Here is a 16833-nt window from a genome sequence, read left to right on the forward strand (position 1 = left end):
CTGCTCGCTTGTGGAAAGGGGCCAGGCCACGCCACATGTGATGATATAGCTGAACACAAGTTCAAATCTATACCTGGGCTATCAGTCTAGGACCGAGGAACGCAGAGACGTAATCTGCATCTAAGCACATTAGATGATGTGAAGGAGCAAGCGGGATACTGAGGAGGTAATTAACACGATGATAGAAACGTAAAATGAAGAGACATTGAAAGCTCGAAAGATATGGAAGAAAACTAAGACTTTAGAGAAATGTAACTTCAAAAGGACATCTGCGAGAATCTGAAACTTGTAGGTTGATCTTGGAATGTTCTCAGACGTCTTTAAAGCTGTTATAATCACATCACTACCCTACTTCACCCACCGCTCCCAACAACGCCTCTCGCAATTCTCCAAATCGTGCCCCAACTCTCCACAACCGGCCAAATCACACAGATGATCATACTACACCAAACCCACATGAAACTCACCACGCACCACCCCACGAACATCTTCCTGGGGAAAATCCACTCGCCCCCAAAAAGCAGGAACGGCACAAACAGAATCGCGACGACGAGGAATAGGCTATTGAATCCTACGGCAAGACGCGTGGCGCGTTTTACTTCAGCTGGATCCATGGGCTCGATGTGTGACGCCTCGAGGAAATCAACAACCTCATTGCCTGTTTTGACGAGCGTGTCTGGGAGCACGTCACTTGGCGGCTCAATTGCCTGAATCTCCTTATCAGCGCCCGCCTCTGCATTTTCCTTTTCCCCCACAGGCAACACAGGCGTCGCCGTTCCCGTCCCCGACACACCATTGATCTTATTCGCGCGCGCAACATGTTCCTCGTCCACACATTCGAACTTCCAGGGGACGCAAAAGCTCAAGAGCACAGCTGTCACGAGCCCTGTGCCCCAACTCGTGACATTTCCTGCTACGGCGTTCGTGGCATCGCCTGTTGTTTCCACGTTGATGACTCCGGAGCGTAGATGCGTGACGACGAACCAGGCGATGAGGCCAGAGAAAAAGCCGATCCAGGGAGAAAGAAGCACGGCTATCGTGGACATGCGACTCCAAAGCAGGATGAACCCGACGGGCATGCTGGCACCGCCTACAATGATGCCGAGGACGGTGAGGAGCCAAGTTAGGTTGATAGAGGCTGCGTTGAGGATGCAGCAGAAACTGGTATATATACATTAGTATAAAGAGAAAGTGGAAAGCGGAAAGTAGACATACGCCGCAAGGACAAGAGCATAGAGAATGATGCCGTAATGGGAGACTCGTACGAGCTCACTAGAGGTAGCTCTCGGCTTGATATATGTTTTATACACGTCGAAAGTGAGGAGAGAAGAGACGGCTATCAATTCCGCGCTCGTACTAGACGTAACGGCCATAAACAGTAACAACAGCATCAACCCAGCTCCCCCTTTCCCCAGCAAGGCAATGGCTGTTGCGGGCGAGCTCAACCCCGCGCCAACCTGTGCGGGGCTGAGAGCGTTCGGGTACGTGGGAAAACTGTCTGCAGAGGTGAGCGCAGCGCAGCCCAATCCCATGGCTGTAGCGAAACCGAACGGGATCCCATACCATGCTATGCCACCGAAGATATATGCCTTGACGCTTGTCTCTGGGCGCGAGGCGATGGCGCGCTGCCAGTATGCTTGATCGAGCCACACAGTACTAAAGCCTGCTACAAAAAGATCAACCGCAAACACCAGGCCGCCATTGCTCTTGAAAGTAAGATAGCTTCCTTCATGGTTGCCATCTATGGGCATATTGGCCGACGCCTTGATCAGTAGATCGTAGAACCTGGACGGAGATCCAACGCTGGGATTCGTCGAGTAGATGCTGAACCCGAAAACAAAAATCGATATGAAGAGAATGACTGTATGCGTGTAATCTGCAATAAAAGTGCTCCGCAACCCACCTACAATCACATACGCCGCGACGACCAACGGGATGAGAAAACACGCCGCGTACACATTAACTCCACTCAACGCTCCTACAACCTGACTACCCCCAAGGACGAGACATGCTCCGACGAGCATGTTCGTGGCCCAGCCGTAGAATAGGTATGTGAGATGTGCGATCTTGCCATGGCGGGCAAGAACGATTTCAGGAAAGGTGTGAGCGCCGGGAGCAGAAGACTTGATCTTTATTGCAATCAATGCAAAGAGGAGGATCTGCCAGGTCCCCATGGCGCCGTACCACATGGGCCCACTGATGCCATAGGTATAGGCGAATGTTGAGGAAGTGAGGAGCGTCGCGGACCAGGTCCAGGAAGAGACAATGCCAGCAGCAATGAGACCTGGCTTGACGGACCGCGAGGCAGTGTTGAACTCTTCGGCTTGGTGCGTGGAATAGCTCGTGTAGCAATTTTGCAGGTAGGTTATTGCTAGCCTGCGTGCAGGTAAGCTGCTGGCTGGCAGATATGAAAGAAACCGAGGGATGATTACATGAGTAGAGCAAAGAAAGCCCCGATACCCACAACTATGCCATAGCCAACACCGTTGGAGAGAACCAGAACTCCATCTGTCGCCATTGTTCAGAGCAGAATGAGTGCCTTGTACAAGTTTCTTGAAAAGTAGGCTCCACAGAGACCGTTAGACAATATGCTGTGCACAGCTTTGGAATGCTGTACGCTGTACTTCAGCTTCGTCTTTCTACAACGGACAGTTTCTAGGGATGTGTAGTAAAGAGGGGAAATACAAGAGAAAATCATTAGATAAACCAAGATAGCACATCCCAGACGAATCTGTTTTACCCCAGCACTGGCAGAGCCAGAGGCAGCCTGCGGGGGACATGAAGATAGGGAAACGACTGATAATAAACAATACCACCGAGTAATACAGGGAAACCCGATGGGTCGCTGCATCCCCTTGTATCACCCGACAAGGTTACTGACCGGTAGTCCAATAGAAGAGTACAATTGCAGATCTCACGGCCAAGTACAATTGGGTGTCAAAAGTGGGATGCAGTATGCTGTTGAAGCGACAGCGAACTCTAAATATTTGAACAAATGGTGAAAAGTAAGTATATGCACTCCGTTATAAACCCAGGGGTATCTCGTAGCCAAACATAAATCCGTAACTCCATACACCCAAACCTGCTTCCCATCAACTCATTATCCCCGCGACAATAAGCATAAGGCTTCCATAGATCCCTGCACACATCAGACCCTCACTCCTCAACACCATACCCATATCAGCAACACCTCCTTGAATTGTAGCTCCCAATACGCCACCAGCAGCAATACTCGTTACCGCTATCCTGCCGATAAAGTTGGGGATGACGGTAAAGGCCAATATAGGAATCAGAATGGCGGCTGCGAGTGCAGCCGCATAAGCAAGCATAGTCGATTGTAGCTCTGCATGTGAATTGAATTCAGAGACTTCCGAGACCTCAGAGCGTTCTGAGGTCTTCGATGGAGATACAAGGCTTGAAGGTGGGTAAGAAGAGGTAGCGGATTCAGAGGTTGAATAGAAGGATGAAGACGGAGGGATATGATCGGAAGAAATCGATACGAGATCATCGGCTGGATCTAGAAAATGGGTTTCCACCTCAGCAATGGGGTGCGCGGTTTGCAGGTAATCGCGGTAGGTTGATATATCATCTGGGTCAGGAGATGAAAGAGATTGCGTTGTGTTGAATGAAGCAAGTGCCTGATCTAGGAATGATGTTAGCAGAGAATCAAGGATGTACATGGGTGGGGCGTACTGTATTGAGCAAGCTTGTATCCAATCCTCCCCAAAATGTCTGTTTTATGCCACTGCAATTCCCCGCCAGCCGCCGCGGCAGCTCTTCTTGAAGCGGGCATGATTTGTCTCTCTGTCCTGCGCGTTTGGGTGTCGGCAGTATCCAGACGGTGCAGCTGCTCCTCCAACTCGCTAATCTCGTCTTGTAAGTGTAATAGCAGGCGATGATTCAACGCTTCGAATTTCCTGTACATGGGCTTGATTTTCTTTCCATCCGTATGGGACGACAGCTGGGACGCAAGAAGTTCGTATCCAGTGACTGGTAACTTCTCTGCTCTTGGAAGTGGTCGATGTTGGCCTTGGTACTGGTACCTGGAGCTTAGAGCATTTGATGGTACATGAGGAAGGTTTGCCGGCCCTCGTTGCATGTTGGGTGTCCCGAACGAATGCACTGCACCATGCAGATTCTGCCTCTGATGGGCAGCCGCGATTTGCGCCGCAACCTTGGCTGACGTCTCATCGGCAGGAGGAGTCTCCTGCTCGTCTCTAGCATCTTCATCTTCTTCGTCTTCTTCGCCGTGGACGCTTCTTTCGGGACTTGTGCTTCGGTCCGTGTCATTGCCATGATCGGCCTCAGCTGGGGGTTCAGAGAAGTTGTCCTCGCCATGAAAACTGCTGGATACTGACGAAGACGTGCTGGCATCTTGTGACATGTGTCGTGGAAGTGAGGATCCTACGTAATCGTCTTTGAAATGCCCTGGAGGAGCCCACCGAGGGGTAGCATCGGCGTCATCTTCCTCCTCGATTTCCGTTCGGTCCTGGTCCTCCCCTTCACCGTCTTTGGCGTCCTCCCTCGAGGGTTCCTCCTCCAAGAAGGCGAATACATCTGGGGCATCAGGAACCGCAGGAGACATGGGTGCTTCTGGTGTCTCTTCCTCTGATATCTCTGGTTTCTTGACTAGGCTTGACCGTTTTGAAATCGAGGCCTGCGTGATGGTAGAATTGCTCCCGCTTGATCCGCCCGACTTATTTGTAGACGTAGTGAGGAAGGTGGATGTTGATAGAGTTGACGGTGAAGTCAGTCTAGACCGTGCTGCCAGTATTGCCCTGTGATCTTGGATTGGTTCCTCCTCTTCAGATGAAGATGAGCTTGGGCTCCTATCGCGATCTCGACTGGAATGCGATTTCCGATGGCGGGGTCGTGAGCCATCAGGGCCACTATCTCTCGTACTGCTCCTCCTCCTGACACTGATATTCTTCGGTTTCGGTTTCGGGTCGTGTTTGCTGGCACCTGAAGAGGACTTGTGCAATCTTTTAGTTCTCTCCCTCTCTTTCCCAGTGTTGGCTTTTGTCGGAGACATCATTGAGTCGTGGGAGGAGCGGTATTGGTGGTGCAGGGTCTCGCTCGTAGGCTCGGCGTCTCTTCTCCTTGGTTTTAATGCCGCCCCCTTTAATTCATCCTCCTCCGACGAGTGCTCTTGGATAGGCGCAACTGTTGGAGCCCTGTAGTTTGAAGACATTTCGCACAAATGGCTATCGTACCAGGGCCAGTCAGCCTAACGTCATTCCCATAGCGATAACATTTCGGGCATAAATGGACTCGATGGGATGTCTGGCAGGGAAGTACCTTGGGGCTCTCAACTTAACAGTCTGTGGATATCGGTGTGGTGAGTGGTTTCCAGGCTAATGCGCAGCGAGCATGTCCTGTTAAAAGGGAATTTGGAGAGAGAATGAAGGCGACGACAAACATGATGAATGTATAGGTACTCTTGCAGTACTCGGTGTATGGAGGGGGATGGGATGGGCTGGAATGTGACACTCCCCCTTCCCCCTCCCCTATCCCTCCATCCCGCTTGCCTCCTTCATCTGTGACTCGCATTCCTTCGGTCGCCGTTCCAGTTGTGTTTCGCCCTATTTCAGGCTACGGGAACGGGTGTTGGGGGAGTGGTGAGCCAGTAAAAGACGCTGATTTTCCAGTGGTCGGCCAGTAAAAGACGCTGGATTTCTAGTGATTACGGAGGTAACGGCCGGGGGCGAGAGAGCTGGGCTGGGGGCAGGGGTCGTGGGGCAATGTTTACAGTAGCAGGGGGGCATCTTCAGCAAACGCTAAAACACCAAAGAAAGCACGAAATGAGTACAGAACAAGTTATTTGAGATGAAAAACAACGCGTGATGAGTACCGTATCTTGTATTGACTCAAGTACAGCAACAAGAGAACAAATTCTCCTGATGTTCTCTCTACTTGGCCATACCATACCCTCCGTACCATCCATACACAGCTTCAGCCAGCTTCAGCTTCACTCTACCGACGTGCCTTCTTCCTACTCGACAAGTCACGACCAAGTTGCCTCCAGCGCAATCCCTAACAACCAATACGTACCCAACACATACTCCAGCGCCCCCCTTCGCGAGAGAATTCTGATCTGCAAAACGCTGTCATCGTCTGCGCATCTCCTGCACGCTGCCTCGAATTGGGAATAGAGTCAGTAGCCATTGCGACCTCACAATCAATCAATCAATCAATCACTCTGCCTGGTCTATATGCATGCGCCCAACTATCGCAGCCATTATTCGACCTTCTGTTTACACACAAACCTATCCAATTGTTGTCATAATACACTGTTATATTATAACCTCGCCAATTGCCTTTGCATAAGGTAGTTAATTACATTACGCGTGTTCTGTCCGTGTCTGTCCAATGGCGCGAATTGCCCCCCGCGTTCTTCGCAGCTACCTGTTTGGCGGCCAAGTCCCAGCAAGAGGATGTCTTCGTCGCAGTCCGGTCAGGTCTCCAGCTCTACAGAGATATCACGGCACGCAAGCTCCTCTCGCCGAAACAAATTCTGCTCCCTCCATCTCGATCCCGTTCCGCAAACAACTCAAGGATGAGGCAAAGAGGCGCAAGGTCGAGGGTTTTGGAAAAAAGGCAAAGAAGGATAACCAGAAGTTGGAGGACTGGGAGTTGACCGTAGGCATTGAGATACACGCCCAACTGAATACAGCCCGAAAACTCTTCTCGTCTGCCGCGTCTACTATTAACGATGTACCCAATACTCATGTTGCGCTCTTCGATGTCGCTATGCCAGGCTCGCAGCCTGCTTTCCAAAAAGAAACCCTGATACCCGCCCTCCGAGCAGCTCTGGCTCTCAACTGCACTATCCAGAAGACGAGCAAATTCGATCGCAAACACTACATGCATTGGGATCAACCCTCCGGGTACCAGATTACACAATACTACGAGCCCTTTGCGAAGGACGGACACATCACACTATATGCACATGATGGCATTGCAAAGGAGGATGGAGACCGGATAGACATTGGCATCAAGCAGATACAGATGGAGCAGGATACGGCCAAGACCATTTCACAGCCTGGAGACATACATCTGTTGGATTTCAACCGGGTTGGCCTACCGTTGATCGAAATCATCACCCTGCCACAGATCCATCACCCGAGTACCGCAGCTGCAATGGTTAGGAAGATCCAGATCATTCTCAACTCGGTAGATGCGTGTGTTCTTGGGTTGCAATCTGGTGGACTACGTGCCGACGTCAACGTGTCTGTGCGAAGAAGGGATGGCGAAGAGGGTGAGAATGAATACTCCGGAGTCAAGGGATTGGGCAAGAGAACGGAGATAAAGAATTTGAGCAGCTTCAAGGCCGTCGAAGATGCCATCATTGCTGAACGCGATCGCCAAATCGGAGTTCTTGACGCTGGGGGTAAGATTGAAGGGGAGACTCGAGGCTGGACCATTGGGAGCACGGAGACAAGAAGACTTCGAGGGAAAGAAGGGGAAGTTGATTACAGGTACATGCCTGATCCAGATCTCGGCCCAGTCATCATCGGACAAGATCTTATTGACCACTTGCACGAGTCCCTCGGTGTTCTCCCGGACCATGAAATCAACATCCTGGTGGACGACTATGGTCTGACGACAAAGGATGCGATGTCTCTAGTCTCACTGAACGAAGGGGGCCGTCACGAATATTTCCGTAACGTAGTGGACGAGCTCCAGCGTTTGGCCCCAAAACAGGATCTCAAGGAAGCCGGCAGACTTGCTGGCAATTGGGTCTTACATGAAATGGGAGGTTTGAGTAACGTTGAGGTCGACGAGGAGGACCCATTGCGAATGACCAGCGATGGAGACTGCATAATTCCCTCTACGGAACTAGCTCAGCTCGTCCACTACCTCGACACTTCCAAAATCACTGGCAAATCTGCAAAGAAAGTCCTCTCCGAACTCTTTTCGTCTGGCAGGTCGAAATCAACCAAAGACCTGATCGATGAAGCGGGCTTATGGTTCACTCCGCTTTCTGTTGCAGAGTATGAGGAGCTGGCCAGAAGTATCCTGGACATGAAGGTTGTGGAACAGATTTTGGCTGGCAAGGACGGGAAGATCAACTTCTTGGTTGGACAAATGATGAGGAAAGATGGAGATGGCAGGGTGGACCCCCAAAAGGCTACGGTGGTATTGAAGAAGCTGATTGAAGAGTTCAGAGAGTGACGATGCAGAATACAACCCTATCTTCTTACCCTTGCAGTTTTCGACAAGTGTCTATCTTGTCTTACGCTGCGCAGTCGTTCTTCCTCAAAGTCATCCGCTGTTTGCAATCAGGTAGGCGTGTTTTGTTCTAGGCCCTACCTCTCCTCGAGTCCTGCTTACGGCAGAAATTTTTCTTAATTCTTATGTAAGTGGAACGAATATCACATCAGCTCAACGCATCCTTTGTTTGCAGTTGTACAAGCGTTGCTGTTGCATCTGTATCTCACCGCCGCGCCCACTATTGACGGTAGCTTCTCTCATCCTTCCCTTTGCGTTTGAGAAGGTATTCCGTCTAGGTAACTGATTATGCAAAGCATATCGCTTGTCAATCCGTACATAATTTCAGATAAATATCAAAGTATCAGTAAATGTAGTATTTGCAGCCTCGCACAATGGGCAAGGGTCATTATTGCGTTGAAACTGCATTGGCGCCATTATCATTCATAGTCGGCTATCCTTCCTTCTCCACCGAAGGGAGTGAAGAAGGATAGCGACTACTATTAGGGGAATTTCCTCTCTCAATGCTTATGTAAGTCACTACGGCCAACACTCACCCTCACAATCTTCGCATGTACTTGCATTAGGTGCGGACAGGTCAGAGGTCCGGGGTCTTCCCGGGGCCCCATTCATGGTTCATGATAGAGTTTTCAGCGGGAGCTTATCGCGAAACCTGCAGCTAGAGAGAGATACGTCCCACTTTTTCTCTTGCGGCCTCAACAGATAGATAAAAGATTTCTTGTCGAAATTATTATATTGGAAGAATCACTTTCAAATTATAAACACAAGCAGGAATCAACATCATGGCTTTACGGTTACCACCTAGATATGTCCTGGCGAGTATACTATGCTCCTTTGGAGGTTTCCTTTTTGGGTATGCACACTCTTCGAGTGGATGAGTTCTCACTGACAGAATTACAGGATGGATACAGGTATCATTGGACCCGTCACCGTCATGAAAGAGTTTACATCGCAGTTTGGAACGCACTCACCTACAATTCATGGCCTCATCGTCTCAGCAATCTTGATCCCAGCCGCTCTATCGTCATTCTTCGCCGGCAAAGTAGCTGATGTCCTGGGACGTCCCATCGCTATTTCTATAGGTGCTTTTGTATTTGGCCTCGGAGCAGCGCTCGAGTGTGGCGCTGTTCAAATCTCCATGTTTGTTGTAGGACGAATTGTCGAGGGACTTGGAGAGGGCTTGTATCTTGGGACTCTGGTCGTGTAAGCTGAACATTGGCAGTCAAGAGAGAGCACAACTAACAAGAATATCAGGTATATATGTGAAATTTCCCCACCATCCCAAAGAGGGCCCCTGACATCAGCCCCCCAACTCTTCATCACCTTCGGCGTCATGACAGGTTTCTTCACTTGCTACGGAAGCAACAATGTCGAGTCTTCTTTTGCATGGAGAGCACCTTTTCTCATCTTAGCTTGCCTGTCGTTCGTTTTTTCTGCTGTGAGCTTCGTATGGCTTGTCGCTTCTCCGCGCTGGCTCACACTGCACGGCCGTCACGAAGAGGCACTTGCCATGTGGGAACATCTAGGTGTCGACCTCGCCGATCGGGAGAAAGTTGAGGACAACCCGACTCCCCTCGTAACCCCTTTCCAGAGTACGGAATCTCTTGTCAAACATAAACATAGCTTTGCCGATGTGTTCAAAAAGGATGTACGGAAGCGAACGTTCTTGGCTGTGTTTTTGATGGGTATGCAGCAATTGAGTGGTATTGATGGTGTGCTATATGTGAGTAGACGAAAGACAATGGAGGAATATAGCTAACAGACAAAAAGTATGCACCTCTGCTTTTCCAACAAGCAGGTCTCGCTTCATCCCAGGCATCCTTCCTCGCCTCCGGCGTATCAGCAATCCTCATCTTCACATCCACCATCCCCGGCCTCATCTTCTCCGACCGCTGGGGCCGTCGCACATCCATCATATTCGGCGGCCTAGGCTTAACGATCTGTATGTTCATCATCGGCTCCCTCTACGCGTCCTCCTCCGTGCACTCGCACGCCGGTGCCGGCCGCTGGGTCGTCATCGTCTGCATCTACATCTTCGCCGTCATATTCTCCATCAGCTGGGCCGTAGCCGTCAAAGTGTACGCGGCGGAAATCCAGCCCCAGCGCACGCGCGCGTCCGCTACCAGTCTAGCGCACGGCAGCAACTGGATCACCAACTTCCTCGTCGCGCTCACGACGCCGATCTTGCTGGCAAAAAGCAGTTATGCGGCGTATTTTCTGTGGGGGGATGCACGTTGTGCACGGTTGTCGTTTGTGCGCTTTGGATGCCGGAGACGAGGGGGAGGGATTTGGGGGAGATTGAGCAGGCGTTCAATGAGAAGAAGATCTCGAGGGTTATTAGTAGGATTTCGCAAAGTGCTGCTTGAGCTTAATCACGTCCATGACTGGCTCAAGATCGATGCGAGCAATTATGAATGCGTCTCGCATGTTCGGAATGATGCAACCGAAACTGTCGAGTATGAGGAGAAGATGCCTCTGCTCCTATGGAAGTGGATAGTCCGCGGACGGCACCAATAGTCCGGTGGAACTCGGTTGTCAAGATCTCGTCACCGAGCCCAACACGCCATTACAGCCCCAACGCTGATATACCAATGTCTCTTTCATCAAAAGTCTGACCAGACTAGGATTCCAGCCGAAAGCAGGATTGATTCAAATTGTGTTCCTTTAGAGGATTATACGTATGAGCGGTTCTTAGCTGTGAAAGGTTTCTTACAGACCTGCCGTGAATAGAAAGCTGCATAGTCCTTTTACCTTACCACGTTACCTTTTTCACGAAAAATAAAGGGGGTTCTTTCAATTATATCATATCATATATATCCTAGATTCTACTCCATGCATTACCTGAGCCTCGTCCAAGTGGCGCTTGAGAAAAGAAATCGCTTTTGTCAACTCTAGTATATGCGCTGTCTGTTCGTGTAAGCGCTGGGGGGTTAGGGGGGTTTGCGGAAAATGACTGTTTACTGCACTGCACTGCAACGTCGAACCAGCTTAGTCTTTTCGATTTGGAAATCTTGAAGTTGTCTTCTACAGCGAGAAAACACTGCCCTGCCGTAGAAGGCATTCGCTATGGCGGGTTTCAAGCACGGGCGGAAGCTGTTCAAAGCTTGGGCCAGAGCTGTGGTAATGTGTGCAAAGTACTCGAGGACATTTTTGGCGTTAGTTACGTCTGCTTCGCTTCTTAGAGAGGTATAAATTCCTTCTTTTAACATTTCAGGAGTTGCTGGATGCGGATAGATTTCCAGAGCTGATGATGAAGTTGTAGGAGCCAACTACATTGGCCATGCAGCTTTCAGCAAATGCGACTTTTTTGTCTGCCGAGCCACGGAAAGTTGGAAATTCTTCTGGATTATGTTTCCCGCCAAATTCGAACTGAGGAATCAGTACACGGGTGCTGCTGGGTGGGAGGCTCGGTGAGGGCTTCGACGTCCAAGTTGGTTGGGAGGGCAGTTTTGAGGACTTTTTCTCTGCTGTCAACGCTTATTGAAGCAGTGTTCACTTTTTTCCAAGATTTGACGATGAGAGATATCTGGAATGGTATTTGCGATGTTTTGGAAGCCGTATTCGTGGCATTTCCCCGCTTGGCATGGTCATGGAGTGCGGCATTTGGGAAAGGCTCTTATAATATAATGCAGGTGTTGCTTGGTGGTATTGGAGAGCTCATCTGGTACACGGGATATGGAGTGGGATGGTCAGCCTTGTATTTGCCGAGACAGGTGTGGAAGATCCTGGAGGGTATTTGGGCGAGTCTTTCTAAAGTTACACATGAGGTGAAAGTGTGGGTGAATCCAAAGGCTGGTTGATTTTACCTGAATACGAATATCACAACCCATGGACCTCTTTCAACACGGTTCGTTGGGACTGCGCCTTTCAATGGATCTGGAGATTGGCAGGATACTGTGCTGTTTTTATCAGTGGCAGGCAGTGGTTGACCGTGTAATCCAGCTGGCCATATGGAAAGAAGATGGTAATGTTTCCGTAGACACTTCCAAACGCTTCCTGCTACGGCCTTGCTTGTAATAATGGGAATACATGTACGTAGTGAGAGATTGCACGGCCTGGGCTTCATTGCCCCCATTCATGATGACCCCGTCTCTGCCGCGCCCGGGGTTGTCTTTACACCCGGATTCGACGTCGGTACGTTTCCGGGGTATATAACTTCGGTGGATTTCGTTCTCGGAAATAATCAAGGTACTCCGCACCCCACAGACTCACTCTCTTGGAAAGGCAGCCAACTTTTTCCCCGCCTGTTAGTCCTTTTTATCTCTAGTTTGTCCCGCGGATTTAACGGATTATCCGATTTAACAGTCAATTAATTCAAAGTCAGCCTTTTCTTACTTCTGAAAAATGTAGCGCATACTTCTACCTCATGCTGAAGCGAAGGGTTGGATACCAAAGTCCTCCGAGGTTTTCATAACAAATATGTCTCGACGAGTGGTATTCAGAAGCCAAATAAAACAATGTACATTGCTGTATCGCAGACATAATGTTCGGTACGCGAAAGACTTCTGTTTTTCTGGCCTCCGCAGCTTGGCCACACAGACAGTGAGCGAGCTCTTAGAAACTGATATTATTACGACAAGCTAACATTAGTTCAGACGGTGTCCTTTCAAGAAAGCTACGATGCTGTAATTGTTGGCTCGGGTTGCTCTGGTCTCACAGCAGCTGCTGTGATTGCCAAGAAGGGACTCAAGGTTCTCGTCGTAGAGAAGACGGGGTATTTTGGAGGGACTACAGCCTACTCTGGAGGCGGAGCCTGGATCCCAAATAACAAGCACCAAGCCGCTTTGAAAGTGCAGGACTCGAGAGAAAAGAGCGAATTATATCTACGAAAGGTTCTCGGCGATTTATATGACCCGGTATCGATGAACGCGTTTCTTGAGAGTGGACCGCAGATGGTGGATTGGATGGAGAAAAACACCACAGTCAAGTTCAAACCCGTACCGCTGCCAGATTACCACATTACGAAGGAAGGCGCTGCGGTTGGGCGCACGATTCTCACAGAGGAGTTTAATGGTAGACTACTAGGCAAACAGGTCAAAGACATTCGGTATCCAATTCAAGGTTACTCGGCATTTGGTACAATGCAGGCAGATGCAGGAGATTTAGGTAAGCTATCAAGTCCGTTTAGCAGTCTTGGAAACCTTGCATTTTCTGCTGGAAGAGTTGCTCGCTATGTCCTCGATTTGGTCATTTATGGGAAAGGAGCGTATTTAGCAAATGGCAATGCTCTCGTTGGCCGCCTAGTCTATTCCTGTCTCCAAGAGAACGTTACAATGTGGAAGAACACACCTGCTATCCGCGCCATCACTGAAGGAAACCGCGTGATTGGCCTTGTAGTATCGAGAGACGGCCAGGAGATTACCATTGGAGCCACGCGGGGCGTGATTCTTGCAAGTGGTGGATTTGGGAGATCCGAGGAGGCAAAAAAATATGTCCCACATGACTGGTGCGCTCAACCAAGAGGTAACGTTGGCGATGGCAAGAGAATGGCTATTCAGAGTGGTGGTGTGCTTGCGGAACCAAACCACGACAATGCTATATTCGCGCCCATTTCTTTACTGAAAGTGAAAAACGGTCCAGTTCGCCGCTATCCTCATTTTGCTCTGGATAGATCGAAACCCGGCTCGATCATCGTGGGGGAGAACGGCCGCCGCTTCGCAAACGAGTCAGAACCATACCAGGAATTCGTCGGTGCAATGCACAAGAAAAAGATTAGCAAGGCTTATTTCATTGCTGACCGGAAGTTTCTGCGGAAGTATGGCATGGGAATGGCTCTCCCAGCCCCATATCCGATCTTCCGTCTGCTTCAGCAAGGCTATCTCATCGAAGCACCGACAATCGCAACACTAGCTAAGAAGATCGGAGTAGCTGCAGAGATGCTACAGGAGACAGTGAAGACGTGTAACCAGAATGCGGAAACGGGGATTGATGCAGAGTTCCACCGCGGTGAGAACATATACGACAATTTCTACGGCGATGCATCGGTGACCCCCAATCCGAACCTCGGCCGGTGTTCCGATGGCCCCTTCTATGCGCTACCCCTATATCCTGGCAATGTGAGTATAACTTTTGGCTTGAAAACCGACAGAGATGCAAGAGTTGTCGATAAGGATGGGAAGCCTGTGTCTGGATTGTTGGCCGTTGGATGCGACCAGAACTCTGTAATGCGAGGTGCGTATCCTGGAGGGGGTTCTAGTATTGGGCCAAGCATGACATTTGGTTACCGAGCAGGGAATTATATTGTAAATAACTAGATGTGGGATTGTAGAATAAAACGTAGTGGGCTAACCGGTGGAATTTCTGACTTGTATATATGCACTTTTTGAGGCGTATAGTTTTACCAAGGTGGTAGCTGCCAACTATGATTTACTTCATTCTTTAAGGTAACGAATTATTCGGCAGATATTGTGTGTTGATCTTGGGTTAGTATCCGCAGAGCGAATTTGGAGGCTCTAAATTAAGTGTAATCTTCTAGCAAGCTGGCAAAAATTAACACTATAAAGTCACGTATATATATCATGTTGCCAATATATTAGAAGGTGGAAATTGATCATAATGCATTACATAGACTAGTATAAGTAGCACCTCGGTCGAATAGTGATCTAATATTATTTCTGTCTATGGAGAGCATCGTATGGCTATGCTAGAAATCTGAGAATTTACGCAGACACCTGCTAATAATCCAGAAAGTGGATGATTTACGCTGCTAAGCCATTACACTGCATAATCCACATGCTTCACAGTAATGTTTTCCTTCTCGGCACTTGTATCCGAGATTTCGTTCATTTCCATTGCAATTTTGTCGCCGAAGACGCCGTTGACTTCCTCGAGGGTCAAACCCTTGGTCTGAAATATTTTAGTTATTGCAATGTAAATAAGAGGTAAAACTGGATATAAACATACCTCCGGGAAAAAGAAGTAGACAATAGGGAAGAAAAACAGATTGCATCCAACGAATATAAAGCTGAACCTCCATGTAATGGCTTCTAGTGCTAGCGGCGCTGTCTGGCTGAACATCACAGTCAACCCATTAGCAACGAAAAGGCCGATGGACATCCCGTTGGCGCGTATTTTGGTAGGAAGCACCTCAGCTGCGTACGCGTATGGGGACGCATTGAAGGTTAGACCGAAAAAGAAGATGAAGATCATAACCATTGCGACGCCAGCTTTTCCCCAGCCTGCATTCTGAATGTTAGGGGTATTTCTACTAATAGAACGGACTTGATTTCTTACTACTGCTGCCGGTCTCTCCAAACTTTGCTGAAAACCCAGCAAACAATCCGAGACAGACTGAGAGGGTGATAAGTCCGGAAAGGAAAAGGATGCGTCTACCAACGCGATCGATGAGGAGCAGGTTCCCAATTCCACCAATAACTAGGCAGATTTGAAATATACCGGCCATCAACAAGGTGTTTCGCAGTGTGAACCCAAGGCCAGCATATAGTGTCGACTATTGACGTGTGTTAGGATAGTATTGAGACATCAAACTTGACACATCTCACCTGATAAGCTTGAATAGTCTGAGCGCCATTTGTCTGGACACAAGTCAAGGCAATGACGGCAATTACGACACGATGTAGTTCACTTTTGTTGCTGAGCATATGAGTCCATGAAGCTGTTTTTTTCTCCTCGGCTTCCGCGGCAGCTTGGGCTGAGATCTGAAGATATTCTTTCTCCCAGAATAGAGTATCATCATGATCATCATGAAGACGCTGCAGAACTACTCGGGCTTCCTCGTGTCTTTCTTTGGAGATTACTAATAATGTGTCAATACAGCGTCCCATTAGAAAGCTCGGGGTACTTACACCAACGTGGCGAAAATGGAATGTAAAAGCAACCCAAAATAAGTCCGAGAGCTGGCAAGCATTGAATACTAATTGGAAAGCGCCTTTAGAGATTAGTTTATGTTGTATGATCTTTGCTCCATTTACTTTACCATGAAAAAGCAAGATTGCTGGAATAATTGCTGGCGTATCCAACCCAGGACGCAAGGCCACCAGCTGAAGTCAAAGTGACAATCTGGAAAGAGACCATAGTACCACGCATTGATGGTGGTGCAATTTCGGATTGATAGACATTGACGGTAGTCAACATAATCCCCGCAGCCATACCACCTATAACGCGGCCGACGAAAAAGGTAGCTATGTTCGTAGAGGCCGCTTGTAAGATTGCACCGATGAGGCCAACGCAGCCGCCGAGTTGAATAGTTCTCTTTCGACCAAATCTGTCGGCGAGGAGACTGACAAAGACTAGGCCAAGCATAACACCTCCATAGTAGCTCGAGACGATGGCACTGATCACTTGGGTTAATACACCGAAAAGCTTGAAGTTGGTGGGAGTCAACATACCCAATGACTGTTGCACTTGGCTTGAAATAAGAGATGAAGCCTTCCTGGCCAAAACTGAAGTGATTATCCATAATCAGTCTTCACTGCAAAAGCATAACGTATACGGGGTTCATATTCAACTTACGTAGAGGCAATGATGGCAGAATCGTAGCCGTAGAGCATACTACCAGAGCCAGCAATGCCAGCACATACCCAATTGTACACTTTCCCCATTATGTAAATCGTTTATTAGATATATCCAAGAACGAAGAAA

At 49.0% G+C, this 16833-nt stretch overlaps 4 protein-coding genes across 4 annotated transcripts; 2 read left to right on the forward strand and 2 right to left on the reverse strand.

The window, feature by feature from the left end:
• Positions 1-353: 353 nt before the first annotated feature.
• DUR3_2 (Urea active transporter) lies at positions 354-2518 on the reverse strand (the record flags this gene model as incomplete). The annotated part of the gene is made up of 3 exons (XM_031145831.1): positions 354-1161; positions 1216-2376; positions 2433-2518. 3 exons carry the CDS (start codon positions 2516-2518, stop codon positions 354-356), a joined length of 2055 nt encoding a protein of 684 aa, XP_031009652.1.
• Positions 2519-3092: 574 nt separating this feature from the next.
• Positions 3093-5191, reverse strand: LHYA1_G000843 (uncharacterized protein; the record flags this gene model as incomplete). The annotated part of the gene is made up of 2 exons (XM_031145832.1): positions 3093-3643; positions 3694-5191. 2 exons carry the CDS (start codon positions 5189-5191, stop codon positions 3093-3095), a joined length of 2049 nt encoding a protein of 682 aa, XP_031009672.1.
• A 1178-nt stretch (positions 5192-6369) lies between these two features.
• LHYA1_G000844 (Glutamyl-tRNA(Gln) amidotransferase subunit B, mitochondrial) lies at positions 6370-8175 on the forward strand (the record flags this gene model as incomplete). The annotated part of the gene is made up of 1 exon (XM_031145833.1): positions 6370-8175. One exon carries the CDS (start codon positions 6370-6372, stop codon positions 8173-8175), a length of 1806 nt encoding a protein of 601 aa, XP_031009669.1.
• Positions 8176-9014: 839 nt separating this feature from the next.
• Positions 9015-10749, forward strand: ght2_1 (High-affinity glucose transporter; the record flags this gene model as incomplete). The annotated part of the gene is made up of 4 exons (XM_031145834.1): positions 9015-9085; positions 9133-9435; positions 9487-9955; positions 10003-10749. 4 exons carry the CDS (start codon positions 9015-9017, stop codon positions 10747-10749), a joined length of 1590 nt encoding a protein of 529 aa, XP_031009670.1.
• Between the last annotated feature and the right edge of the window lie 6084 nt (positions 10750-16833).

Source organism: Lachnellula hyalina (genome assembly GCF_007821495.1).
Source record: "Lachnellula hyalina strain CBS 185.66 chromosome Unknown contig00003, whole genome shotgun sequence".
Lineage (NCBI taxonomy): Eukaryota > Fungi > Ascomycota > Leotiomycetes > Helotiales > Lachnaceae > Lachnellula > Lachnellula hyalina.